We start from the raw sequence: 14,834 nt of genomic DNA on the forward strand, positions 1-14,834 counted from the left end.
TTTGAGTTTGGCGTCTAGGCTCGGGCCTCATCACTCCACAGATTTTCAAAGAACATTGAGTGATGATTAGATAACTATCCCCCGAGCCTACAGGTGGAAGCTGGGGTGGAGGCTGGGGTGGTGGTGGGGCAGGCAAGCAGCAGCAACATGAAACACAGCAGCAGGAACATGAACGTAGCAATAGCAAGTGAACACAGCAGTGCAGCAGCAGCATGAGCGAGGCAGAGGCAGGAAGACCTGGCAGCTTAAATAGAGCGGCATGTTTAGGAGAAAGTGTTTGGTTGGTTGCAAGAGGGACGAGGTGTGTCACGTGTTAATGTATCATTGGTGCTCGAGTTGACTGCCTGAACTAGCTCGCAGGCTTTGCCCCATTTTTTATGTTAAATACCAATGGTGCAGTATACCCTCCACATACTGAAAAGCAGTTCTCAATGGCATTTCCACATCAGTTCAGTATGCACAATGCATTCCTCAGACTAAGTGTCCTAAGAATAAAAACTTCACTTACTCAAGCACAGCACTTTGTCATATCTGTCAAACTGTCAATAGGGATCCTTACACAAAATTCATGCATAAAATGGAGAGACTTCCTGCTTGTTAAATGGGGTCTCAGCACTCAGGGTGGTCAATTGTCCTCATTTACAATTCATGATGGAGGGTTTCTGCACTGTAGGGAAATGAAGTCATCATAACTGTTAAGTGTACACGAGTTTACGTCATATTTCTTCAACACTGCTCTTGTATAACATCTAGCTTTAAGGGCAATTTCACTAAGAGTTGTCTTAAGATTCCTACTCAGCTAAAATCAGATTATTTAATGTCTTGCTGCATCGTAACAGCAATAATAATTGTGTAAATTGTATCAGACATTATGAGGCACTTTTGCATCATCTCCCAAAAAAAGACATTTGACATCCAAGGTGATGTAAGAGACATAATAGCAGTATAAATAATACCCGTTAACAGCCACAAAGTGAACAATGAGTGTTCAAATGGAAAGAATCTAAAGGCAAATAGTGCCACATCACTTCTATAAATGCTTTTGTTTATGTGCTTGTGTGTATTGTATTGTGTGTGTTGTTCAGGGGGGGGGGGGTCTCTATGGAAGCAAGCCTTGCTGACACACTCGTGGAAAGTGTAATACCGCTCTAATCCCCTCATAAACTCTGCAGCACACAGGACTAAAGCTGATGAGGACCATCACCTAAAAATAAATGGTACAGGCGTAGAATTGTTGTGGTCGTTATTGTGACAGTTAATTAAGGTCAATTTTTTCAGTGACTTTTTATAATATTGTTGGAAGTGCAACTTTTACACTTAAACAAATGTACTTTTTCTTTTGAGAAATTGGATATACAGTTTGAACTGTTAAATCGCTATGATGGTTTTTAAGGGTCACTAAGGGTAAAAAAGAATTTACGCAGCTGTCATAATCGAGAAAAACATTGAATTTCCGAGAGTTAAAATGACAAGGAAATAAAACGAATAAGGATAAACTTAAAAAACAGTCTTACATTCCCAGAAAAACATCCCTGAAATTAAAGTCATAAACTTACCAGGAAAACAACAGGTGATAAAAACATGTTTTTTCCTCATCATTTATTCCTATTGCATAAAACACACAGCATGGCGTTGATCTAACCTTGGAAAGTGAAGCAATATGTTGTGATTTTCATTAGTAATATTACCCCTCTCCCCCGGCTCAATATTTATTCATTTTATCCTACATCCATTGGCCCTGATAAACAGGTCATACACACAGCTGTACTGCTACCTGGCTCAGTTGTTGATGTAGAAGTACAGTGTGATAATCCTCTGCTCAGCTGTTCCCAGATCTGTCCAATGCCCGTTACTGCAGGTGATGAGGCCTGTATCCATCACACACACACACACACACACACACACACACACACACACACACACACACACACACACACACACACACACACACACACACACACACACACACACACACACACACACACACACACACACACACAACCTTGACAGACATCATTGCCCTCTTTAACACTGGAAATTATGAATCCTAAAAACATGTTTTGTTAAGGCACATCTATATAAGAGGCTTTGAAGGCAAAGGAAGCCAAAATGCAAGCGTATGTAAATACCCAACCCAGTCTCACGGCATTTCGTGTTATTAGTCACGAAATTAATTTAATCTATTGATTCGTGTTCACCAACACGATTTCCCCCTTTTTTTTGTGTCACACAGAACGATTTTAAATGCAATGTATTTCTATTGGTAGTATGTTTCATGCCTGCAACACGTCTTTTTGTCCGGTCGGGTCTTGGAAGACCAGAAGCTGTGTGGTTCATAAAAACATGTTCTTACTCAATATCTTACCCTAAGCCTAACCCTATCCCTTTTATTTTAAATTGTATAATGTCTGAGTTTTTTTGCCGTCAGTGAGGAAAATAAATGGCTCAGAGCCTCAGAATACTGAAATCTGTATTTTATGTCATCTTTTTTTCCTTCTAATTTGTTATTATTTGGTGCAGGCACGAAACATACTACCAATTTAAATACATTGCTTCTAAAATCGTTCTGTGTCAGAATACTTAAATCTGTATTTTTTTTAATGTCTTTTTCCTTCTAATGTGTGACACGAAAAAAATGGCTAAATCGTGTTGGTGAACACGAATCAATAGATTAATTTCGTGACTAATAACACGAAATGCCGTGAGACTGTGTTGAAATACCAACCTTTTATTGGAGTGAACAATATAATAATTCATTATTTGTCACGCCTCACTGATAAGGCTTGGAGTCCATAACATCTTATTAACCGCTATAGAAGCTAACATCAGCAACAACATCGCTAGGTTTTCCCCTAAACACATCTTAACAAAGGTAATTTCTTACATCAAACAAGTGGAAATGTGTCTCTAAAAGACAAATAATTTAAACCGTGAAAAAGCAAACACATTTTGACAGGCCACTGTGTGTTTGTTGGATCTTTGTTACACCGTGGTAAAGACGTTTTGTATTAAATCTGCTAAAACCTAAATTAAAATATGATAGCAATATTAGCATGCTACTTGTTAGCATGTATAAAAAAGCCTAACATGGCAGACTGGAAGGCCAAGATTACGACTTAAAAGTAAGATGGGGTTAGCAGTTAAGAGCTATTTAACGCAAAGATGAAATTGAGGAATTACAACCTTTGAAATATTTAGGAATAATTGTGTAGCAATACACTCTTGCTGCTAAAGCCTGGTCTGGTGTGACCAGGTAGCATATACAGGCTAATGCTAGCTAGTAACTTTATTGTTCGATTAAATACATCGTTTTTCTCCATTTGTGCTACCATTATATTAGGTTTTGATGTAATTGTTACATGTGTTTTAAGTAGCTGCTCTTGCCTCTTAAGCAAGTTACAGTTTAGCTTTAAAAATCGTTACTCTGGTATCTTTAGCAAGCAATGCTAACTACAGGGTTCTTACACCTTTTCCAAAGTCAAATTCAAGCACTTTTCAAGCATTTTCAAGGTGCATTTCAAGCTTATCAAGCATCTTACAGCTGTTGTAAATTACATATTTATATACACATACTTATCCTCAAATGATTATTTCCCTACCTCACATTAAATCAGATGTTCTTTATGCTATAAACAACCAAATGTGTGTTTCGTGATAGCATTCTACATGAGGATGATAAATTAAAGAAAAATAAAACAAAGTGTAATATTTCAAAATGAGTGACCCATCTGTAAGTAGACTGGGCATCCCATATACAGAACCGCAGTGACGCGTCCTACAACCCGGAAGTAAACTTCTTCCGGTTCCTTCGACAAAAATGCAATGCAATTTCTCCATAGGATTTAGGAAAACTTTTATTAAACTTGTGTTTCTTTAAAAAAAAAAAAAATAAGTATATTATGCCCCTTGTAGCACTTTGAGATTACTTTTAGCAATGAAAGGTGCTTTACAAATAAAATGCATTATTATTATTATTATTATTATTATTATTATTATCATTAGGTTGGACACTCCAAGGGCCCCCCCTATTCAGGAGCCATCGGATGCCCCCCAGAGTCTCTTCACCCCAACTGGACCCCCTGATGCCGAACTCAGTCGTCAGGTGGAGAAACTATGGCAGATAGGTGTCCTCCCCTTTCAGGAAGAGCCAGGCATCACCAGATCCAAGCGCCCCTCCAGTCCAGTGGACCCCCTTCCAGCAGCTCATTGACCGGGTCCTGCGTCCCACTCTCAGTATGCAGATATCCGGATGACTACATCGTTCAAAGTGAGGTGTTGGGGCAGGTAAAGGCGGGGCTCCAAGCTAACCTGAAGAAGAGTGAGTTGGGGTATCTGGGGTCGATGGAGGCTCCTCTTTGGTGCCGGGATGGGTGGGAGGTGGTGGTAGGTAGCAGCAGGTGTATGTGCAACACATCTTTCTTCTTAAGAAAAGCTTTAAGTACAATTTATTGTTTTTGTTCATTTAATATTGAGGAGAGCCAACAGGAAGTCTCTCATCAGCTGCAGCCTTCTTCTTTATTTTCCAAAATGCCTCCACGCTCCTCTTTACGTCTCAAACTCGCCCCGTGATGAATAAACTGAGAACAAATAAAACCTGAGCTCCATTAAAGAGTTTCATATCTTGATGAATGGAGGATATGGTTTCAGTACTCACAGGTCTTCTGGATCGTGGCTCTGATCGGGTGTCCTCTGATCCTGTAGGGATGAACACAATCCAACAGTTTAAGATCCAGTTTAAAATAAGTGTTAGTTCTTTGAGTCAGCTTCAGAGTCCTGATCTCAGGCTTTACATCCCATCATATCTTCTCTGCAAACACTACGACTGCCTGCCACAGCTCTCAGCTGCATTACAGGAAGTAACCAGTCATTGGTCTAGATCAGGGGGGTCCAAACCTTTTTCACAGAGGGCCACATACAGAAAGATATATAAAGGTCTGGGCCGCTCTCTAGAGGTTTGTTGCCTCATAAGTTCAGTTATAAGTCAGGAAACTCAATCAAATGAAGGTAAAGGATGCTTGTTACTTGAGGATGCTTTAAGAAACAAAACAGCTCTCAGCTCTCATTTCATTTCATTTCATTTCAATCTTTATTTCGAACAGATTAAAAATAACAAATAAAAAATAACAAATGTGAAAAAACAGAATACCGTATTGTTAAAATACAGTATTTATCCACATTCACGATAATATTTATATATTCAACAACAAAAAATCTTCATATTAATAATAATAATAATAAAAAAATAAAAAAAATAAATCATATGTGTCCGAAAGGGAGTAGGATGAAGCAAATGCTTATTAATTCCCACCCCTTACTTGATCAATGATTGTCCTTTAAGTCATTGTGCAAGTTATTCCTACTTACATTTACAAAATGTTATACATACATATACAATAATTTCTCATCTTCAATCACCTCTCTTCATTCTCATAGTTTTCCAAAAAAGTGTTTCTGTACATCCTTTTAAACTGAATTATGCTTGTGCTTTGTTTTAACTCCTGCTCCAAACCATTCCATAAAATCACCCCACAGATTGTTATACTCATACTTCTCAGAGTTGTTCTGACCTTGAGTTGTTTAAAATATAGATTTCCTCTCAAATGATACCCACCCTCTCGGTCTATGAACAATGTTTTTAATTTCCTAGGAAGTAGATTATGTCTTGCTCTGTACATGATTTGTGCCGTTTTAAATTTAACCAGATCAGTGAACTTCAATATGTGTGACTTCAAAAATAATACATTAGTGTGTTCAAGATATCCAACATTATTGATAACTCTTATAGCCCTTTTTTGTAATGTGCATAACGGCTGTAGGTTGGTTTTGTACGTGTTTCCCCAAATCTCCACACAGTAAATCAGATATGGCAATATTAGTGTGTTATATAGAGTATACAATGAGTTGTAGTCCAGAATGTGTCTGGCTTTTCCCAATATTGCGATAGTCTTAGCCAGTTTTGCTTTGACATGAGTGATATGAGGTTTCCAGCTGATTTTGTGGTCTAAAACCACACCAAGGAACTTAATTTCATATACTCTTTCTATGTTTATGTTGTCTAGTATTAATTGCACCTGTGGATTTGTTTTATGTTTTCCAAATAACATAATCTTTGTTTTGCTTATATTTAATGATAATTTGTTTGTGTCAAACCAATGTTTTACTTTAATCATTTCTGCTGTTATCACTTCCATTAGCTCTTTCAAATTGTCACCGGAACAAAACATATTAGTGTCATCTGCAAATAAAATAAATTTCAATATATTTGATACTCTGCAAATGTCGTTGATGTATATTATGAACAGCTTTGGACCCAACACGGACCCCTGAGGTACTCCACAAGTTATGTTCATGTATTCTGATTTATGTTCACCAATTTCAACAAATTGTTGTCTGTTGCTTAAATAATCTCTCACCCAGTCTAATCCCACCCCTCTGATGCCATACCGTTCCAGTTTTGTCAGTAAAATATTGTGATCTATGGTGTCAAATGCTTTTTGTAAGTCTATAAATATTCCCACTGCTTGTTTTTTATTGTCCATGCAGTTTGCTATTTCCTCACTTAATTCCATTAGTGCCATAGATGTTGATCTATCTTTCCTGAATCCATATTGACTGTCGTCCAAAAGCTGATGTGTTTCCATGAAATTGTCAAGTCTTTTTGTAAAAAGCTTTTCAAGGATCTTGGAAAACTGAGAGAGCAATGAAACAGGTCTGTAATTTGTGTAATGGTGTTTATCCCCAGTTTTATATAATGGTATAACTTTTGCTATTTTCATTTTATTTGGGAATTTACCAGATTGAAAAGACAAGTTAAAGAGATGAGTCAATGGTTCTGCAATTTCTTCAATAATATCTTTTACTATAATCATATCAATATTATTCCAATCGGTCGAGGATTTGCTTTTACATTTTCGCACAGTATCTATGATTTCTTTTTCTTCGACTGGTGTGAGGAAGAAAGAGCTATTATTTTCATTCCAGAGGTCCGTATCTTCCCCTTTAGTTGTTTCTACGGTTTTAATTTTTTCTGCCAGATCTGGCCCCACATTTACAAAGAATTCATTAAAACCATTAACCACATCATCTGTATTATTAATAACATTATTTTTGTCCACAAAAAACTCAGGGTAACCTGAACTTTTTGCTCCATTTCTAATGACACTATTTAATACTTTCCATAAACCAGAGGGTTTACTTTATTCTGTTAAACAGGAGCTTCAGATTGATTATAATTACAGGAAATATGAAGGGTTTATTTCACACTTGTTATCAAAATAAGTTATTGGGCTTTTTTCTTATCAAGTTAGATATGTTAGAAAACGTTTTCAGCTTTAATTGACTGAATTTATTTTAAAGGTGGGCTTATTAACACATGAATACTACTGTGTAATATATGTTTACGAAGTACAATATAAGACAAGCAGAAGTTTCCTTTGTGGGCCATATTCCATTATACTTTCAGAATTTGCTGAGGGCCGATTCCGAGGGCCGCATTTGGCCCCCGGGCCGCAGTTTGGACACCCCTGGTCTAGAAACTAAAAACATCCCATAAGAACAGACTACCTTTCCCACTCTTCTGTAAAACCCCATATGTCTGTTAGAGAGTTGATTACTAAAGTGTGGCTTTGCATGTTCAGCTGGCCTTCTATAGTTGATGGAAGAATGAAAGAGCCTGCAGTCAGTGGGTAACATCACTGATCTGTTTCCCCAGTGAGAGAAACACCTCCCTGTGGTTCATACAATACTGCTGAACCAGCAGAGACCCCTTACTGACCTGAGGGTCTCCAGTCTGCAGTCTGGACTCTCCAGAAGATCTCTCAGCAGCTTCTCATCTGAATCCTGCAGATCGTTGGCCCTCAGGTTCAGATCTCTCAGATGGATGTTGGACTTCAGAGCTGAGATCAGAGCAGAACAGCTGATCTCTGACAAACTGCAGCCACTCAGTCTGAATAAAGAAAACATGATGAGGATACAAATCTGTTTATATCAGATGTGTTACTCAACATTGAAATGAATGGGAACAAAAACATATGTCTTCTTCAGAAAGTCAACTTTATCCTGTAAAACTAATATTACTTCAGATGAACTTTATTCAGACGTTATCGTTTACTAAATATTAAAAACATAGATTTACTTTTCACAACTAACATCTATTTCAGTTCCTTTAAGAATCAGACAACATTTATCTCTGCAGTTCTTACTTTAGTACCTACAAATGAAAGTATGAATAAAAGAACATTTACAACTTTATAGATGTAAGTTAATTATGTAGAAGAATCAGGTTGAATAACTAATGAAACATGAGATCTCCAGCAGTAACAGAGAGTCAGTGAACTGACCTGAGAGTCTCCAGTCTGCAGTCTGGACTCTCCAGAAGATCTCTCAGCAGCTCCACTCCTGAATCCTGCAGATCGTTCCAACTCAGGTCCAGATATCTCAGATGGATGTTGGACTTCAGAGCTGAGATCAGAGCAGACCAGCTGATCTCTGACAACCTGCAGTTCCTCAGTCTGAATAAAGAAAACATGATGTAAGTTTAGAAAACAATGTTCCTGTTTGAAATAACTCCAGGTTTAATAATCTGTTCAGAGTTAAACAGGGTTTTAAAGGTCTCCTATCATGCTATTTTTAGGCATATATTATGGGTCTCAGATATACACAAATATATTAAAACATGTCTATGATGTGTTTTGCTGCAAATACCAAACGGATCATGCATTTTAGAAATCCCTCACATCCCTCTGTTTCAGCTGTTAGAGGAGAGCAGGTTCGGGTCCTTAGCTTGAAAAAAGAGGAGGGGGGGCTAATGCCTGATAAGAATTACTCAGCTAAATGCTGCCGTGATTGAACTCCATATCATGTTCCAAATCAAGGATTATCTCTGAAACAGTATGGAGCTCAAACTCTTTCTCTCTCTCAGGTTTACCACAAGGTGAGTTCCTTCTGATTTCCTGCTTCTTTTTTTTAATTTCTTTTTTTAGTCAGTTTATTGAACATGCCAGAAACAAAACATACAACAATAATAATAATATATATATATATATATATCATTTTCTTTCTTGTTTCTTCTAACTCATAATAATAATTATAACAAAGTACAAAAAAAAAATTATAATAATACAAAAGAAAACAAAAAAATAAATAACAATAATTCTCAATTAGTTTATTAATGTATTCTTCACACACATGCTCTCTCCAGTACAGGTTAGCTCCGAGTGTTAGCCAGTGGGCGCTGTACAATAGCTGCCCACTGTTCCTAGTACTAGACTCCTGGTACTAGGATGGGTTAAATGCAGAGGTCAAATTTCACTGTGTGTGCTGTGTGCTCTGCATGCAGCATGCGTGACCATTAAAGAGGGTTTCATCCCTCCCAATTCTATTCTATTCTATGCTAATGTAAACACAGACCCTATTACTTCCAGAACACGTCTCATTGTTTCTGACAGCAACGTTTCTGATTGGCCCGTGGGTGTAAAGCCCACCCACATTTTAGTAATGTCGTCATGACGCAGCAAATCTGGATCAGCTCCGTTGTTCCCCCGTTTTTAGAGATGTGGGTACGGAGGAAAAGAGAGAGGGTTTTATTTCCTGACACTTTGTGAGTCTCCTGACACCGGGGACACATGGGACACATAGGGACACACCGGGGACACATAGTGACACACCGGGGACACATAGGGACACACCGGGAACACATGGTGACACACCGGGGACACATGGTGACACACCGGGGACACATATTAATGTAGAAAAGACATCAAAAAGTGCATTTTGCATGATAGGTCCACTTTAATGTCAGAGATGATGTAGAAACAATCCACTGATAATCTGGAACTTTAACTTTGATCAGATGTTTAACAACTCCTTCATCTCCCTCACAGCTCATCAGTACTGACAGCATCTCCACTGACTCATGGAGCACAGAGTGAGTCTGAGGAAGCTCAAACACTCTCCCTCACACATTCACCTTCTCTTTGTTACTCTGATCCAGTGTTAATTTTGGCAGCTGTTTTTGATTTAGTCTTAGTCTTAGTCTTTAGACGAAAATGGTTATTAGTTTTAGTCACATTTTAGTCATTTCTATTCTTCATAGTTTTAGTCTAGTTTTAGTCGACGAAAACTCAAAACGTTTTAGTCTAGTTTTAGTCGACGAAAACTCAAAACGTTTTAGTCTACTTTTAGTCGATGAAAAATTACATTTTAGTCAACTTTTAGTCCAAATGTTTTCTCTCTTTAAACCAATTCAGTTTGGCAAATACAGGTATCTGACATTGTAATCAAGGTGACAGCATCAAGTGTTGAAATTCGTAAAGCAACATTTCACTCTCTTAACACTTTACTTGTGTAATATCTAGGGATGGGTATCGTTAAGGTTTTCTACGGTACTACTAGTCTTATCAATACTGCTTATCGATCCGGTACTTTAACGGTATTCTTGTATTTACTTTTTGTTCTTTTTTAAAGGAAAAAACGAACAAATTGTTAACCGAATTAATTGCTTTATTTAAATGTGAAATAAATGAAATATATATAATTATGTTAAAATATTGTACTGTACTTGAGTAAAATGTTGAGGTACTTGTACTTTACTGGAGTATTTAAATGTTTTGCTACTGTGTACTTCTACTCCACTACAGTTCATAGTTAAATGGTGTACTTCTACTCCATTACATGTATTTAATACCTTTAGTTACTTTACAGATGTGGATGAATGATGTGAAATATAATCAAGTGTTAACTCAGACTTTAGTAAATTCACAAGCTACCCTGCAGTATACAAAGTCCTTCAAACTGGCTGTACCTTTACTAGCTTTGAGAACACTTTCATGATCAATCATTATAAAACATATCATATATATTATTCTGAAATGGACCAATCTGCACAATGACTACTTTTACTGTTGCTACTTTAAATATATTTTGATGATCATACTTTGACTTGAGGAACTCTTCCTACACTATGGTATTTTTTTACTTAGCTACAAGATCTGAGTACTTCTCCCACCTCTGCACACCTGATGTGATAACGTTACTCGTAATTGGGGCAACAGAGCTACGAGTTAAGGAAGTCGAAAATTGTGCATTTCTCCGACTGAATATGACGCCTTTTGGCCGGCTGTTTGGACAGACTACTCTACTCGTGTCAACGCGCTAACGCGAAAACATGGCAAACGAGCTTTGTCCACATCGAGTCTTGTAGAGTGTCTCGATACTCTCTGAATGCTCCGTCCCCGGCAGATCTCTGCCGCTGCAGCGTGTCTGTTAGGCCCCGCCCCCGCACACAGAGAGAGAGGGAGATCGCTCTTCTGGAGTGAAGAGAGCGGAAATAATGATATTGCAAGTTAGAAATGTAAGATGCATTTTGACAGACAAGACAGACACTTGGGGGGAAATACCCTGCATTTTGAATGTCCACCATTAACACCTTAGTCCCGTCTCGTCTCGTCAACAAAAACTAAATATACATTTCGTCAAATTTTCGTTATCAAGAATCTATTTTTAGCTCGTCATCGTCTCGTCTTAGTCATGTAAAAAAGGTCGTTGACGAACATTTTTCGTCATAGTTTTCGTTGACGAAATTAACACTGCTCTGATCAATATTCAGTCATTAGCAAAAATGGAAAAAACTATTTTAATGTATTTTTTTCAAATTCAGAAAATGATAAACACAAACAGATGAAGTTCAGTCAGTGGACTGACCTGAGAGCCTTCAGTCTGCAGTTTGGACTCTTTAGTCCAGAACTCAGCAGCTCCACTCCTGAACCCTCCAGCTCGTTGCCACTCAGGTCCAGATGTCTCAGATGGGAGGGATCAGACTTCAGAGCTGAGGCCACGACTTCACAGTGAGCCTCTGAGAGTCCATAGCGAGCAAGTCTATATTAACACATATATTACAACATGTGTTAAAAAGAGGAAACGTAATGACCTCAAGCATTTGATGAAAAACATATTTGACATGTTCTGATTGAGATTTGCTGTTAGTCCATTTTATATATAATAATATATGATAATAGAGTGTAATGAGTTGTCAGTGTGATCTGATCACATGTCTGTGCTCCTGCTGTCACTGACTGTTACCATAGAAACAGAAATTACATAAATCACTTGACAATATTAGAGATGTACATATTTAAATGTTAATTAATATTTAGATGTGAATGATGGATGTTTTGGTTTCTCTGAGCATCTGGAAATGTATTGTGCACACAAATACAGTTAACAAACCAATAAAGTTTCAATATTTTAAACTGAATACCATCAGATGTTCTCACTATATGAGTATTAAGACATAACTCTGGTATTGGTGGGATATGATATAGATCTGATTTGAAACTCTAAAACATTGTGATAAAAACGTGTGTGTGTTTAATGATAAAGAAACTACTAGAAAGTACTAATAACTGCTAACTGTAAGTCCTGCTGTGTGATCACATGCTGAGAAACCTCTAGAGTCCTTCATGTGTTTGACATGTCGCCTCCATCACTCAATATGAAGAGAGAAACGGTTCAGTTTAACTATTATTATAAATAAATAGAAGAACAGTGTTGGTTTATTTTGCTCTCAGTATTTAAACAGCAGAAATGTTATAGTGTTTATTGAATAATTAAACTTCTGATCCACATTAGTTTATAAAGTTAATCACATCTGGACTTACTGTGCCTTCCTGCAGTTCCTCACAGCTGGAAGCAGTCTCCGTTTCCCCTCCTGTGATGTGTTGTACTTCTCCAGGTCCAACTCATCCAGAACCTCCTCTGACATCTGCAGCATGTAGGCCAGAGCAGAGCAGTGGATCACAGAGAGTTCCTTCTCTGATCTGTTCCCTGACTTCAGGAACTCTGTGATCTCTTGATGTACTGAGTGGTCCTTCATCTCTGTCAGACAGTGGAAGATGTTGATGCTCCTGTCAGGAGAGAATTTATCACTGTTCATCTCCTTCAGGTTGCTGATGGCTCTCTGGATGATTTCTGGTCTGTTGTCTGTGCGACCCAGCAGGCCTCCTAACAGTCTCTGGTTGGACTCCAGAGAGAGGCCGTGGAGAAAGCGGACAAACAGGTCCAGGTGGCCATTTCTACTTCTGAGGGATTTCTCCATGGCTCCCTTCAGGAAGACATCCAGGGATGGGTAATCCTGATCACTGTTTTTACTGTTCTCATAGTCCCAGTCTCCCTGCAGGAAGTGCTTCAGTACCTTTGTGTTCCTGTTGGTGTAACAGTGCAACAAGTAGACTGCAGCCAGAAACTCCTGAATGCTCAGATGAACAAAGCAGTAGACAGTTTTCTGGAAGATCAAACTCTCTCTTTTGAAGATCTCTGTACAAACTCCTGAGTGCACCAAGGCCTCAGTGATACCAAGACCACAGCGCTGCAGGTCTTGTTGGTAGAACATGATGTCTCCTTTCTCCAGATGTTCAAACGCCAGCCTCCCCAGCTTCAGAAGAACCTTCCTGTCAGCCTTCGTCAGCTGCTGTGGACTCGTCTCATGTCCCTCTTCATACTTCTGCTTCTCCCTCTTGGTCTGGACCAGCAGGAAGTGAGAGTACATGTCAGTGAGGGTCTGGGGCAGCTCTCCTCTCTGGTCTGTAGTCAACATGTGGTCCAGAACTGCAGCAGTGATCCAGCAGAAGACTGGGATCAGACACATGATGTGGAGGCTCCTGGAGCTCTTGATGTGAGAGATGATTCTGCTGGACAGCTCTTCATCACTCGATCTCCTCCTGAAGTACTCCTCTTTCTGGGCGTCAGTGAAGCCTCGTACTTCTGTTACCCTGTCCACACACTCAGGAGGGATCTGATTGGCCGCTGCAGGTCGGGAAGTTATCCAGACGAGAGCCGAGGGAAGCAGCTTCCCCCTGATGAGGTTTGTCAGCAGCACGTTGACTGAGGACTGCTGTGAGACATCAGACACAACCTCATTGTTTCTGAAGTCCAGAGAAAGTCTGCTTTCATCCAGGCCGTCAAAGATGAGCAGCACTTTGCAGACAGCCAGCTGCTCTGCTGTGACCTTCTGTAAGGTTGGATGGAAAACATGGAGCAGCCTGAGAAGACTGTACTGCTCACCTTTGATCAGGTTCAGCTCCCTGAAGGAGAGCGGGATCACCAGACTGACATCTTGGTTTCCCAAACCCTCGGCCCAGTCCAGAGTGAACTTCTGCACTGAGAAGGTTTTTCCAACTCCAGCGACTCCGTTGGTCAGGACCGCTCTGATGAGAGTCTGTTGGTCAGGTAAGGCTTTAAAGATGTCCTGGCACTTGATTGGAGTGTCATGGAGGCTCTCTTTCTTGGAAGCTGTCTCCAGCTGCCTCACCTCATGTTGGGTATTAACCTCTTCACTCAGGCCTTGTGTGATGTAGAGCTCAGTGAAGATCCTGTTGAGGAGGGTTTCACTTTGATCAGTTCCTTCAGTCACACGTTCACATCTCCTCCTCAGACTGAGCCTATGTTCATCTAAAACCTCCTGCAGACCACTATCTGCTGAAAGAGAAGGAAACATGAGAGAATCAGAAAATGCTTTTGAGAATATAACAATAAAACTAATAAAAACAGACTGAGTTTAAATGTTTTATAAACATTTTAATGTCTATGTTCTTCAACAGAATACCTAATAAAAAAAAACAATGAACCAGGAAGAGGAATAAGACACTGCATGAGTTCGGCCTCTTACCTCGTACAGAGCTGGTCTGACTGGCTGTCTGCAGGCCAGCTCTGGTTCTGGATCTTTCTCCACACTGGGGACAGGAGGGGTCTCCTGATGGAGGACGCTGCTCCCAGTATGAGGTGATGCACTGTCTGCAGAACCAGTGTCCACAGCTGGTAGAGACTGGATCCTTCAGGAC

General features: G+C 39.2%; 1 protein-coding gene across 1 annotated transcript; it reads right to left on the bottom strand.

The window, feature by feature from the left end:
* Window positions 1-3,847: 3,847 nt before the first annotated feature.
* On the bottom strand, window positions 3,848-14,455 carry LOC117483099 (protein NLRC3-like; the record flags this gene model as incomplete). Its single annotated transcript, XM_034131260.1, has 6 exons — window positions 3,848-4,577; window positions 4,655-4,695; window positions 7,775-7,945; window positions 8,340-8,497; window positions 11,706-11,874; window positions 12,657-14,455. Coding segments are annotated over 6 exons (2,370 nt in total), but the record flags the coding sequence as incomplete, so codon positions are not given.
* Window positions 14,456-14,834: the final 379 nt, after the last annotated feature.

Source organism: Trematomus bernacchii, unplaced genomic scaffold (assembly GCF_902827165.1).
Source record: "Trematomus bernacchii unplaced genomic scaffold, fTreBer1.1, whole genome shotgun sequence".
In the NCBI taxonomy this organism is placed as follows: Eukaryota; Metazoa; Chordata; class Actinopteri; order Perciformes; family Nototheniidae; genus Trematomus; species Trematomus bernacchii.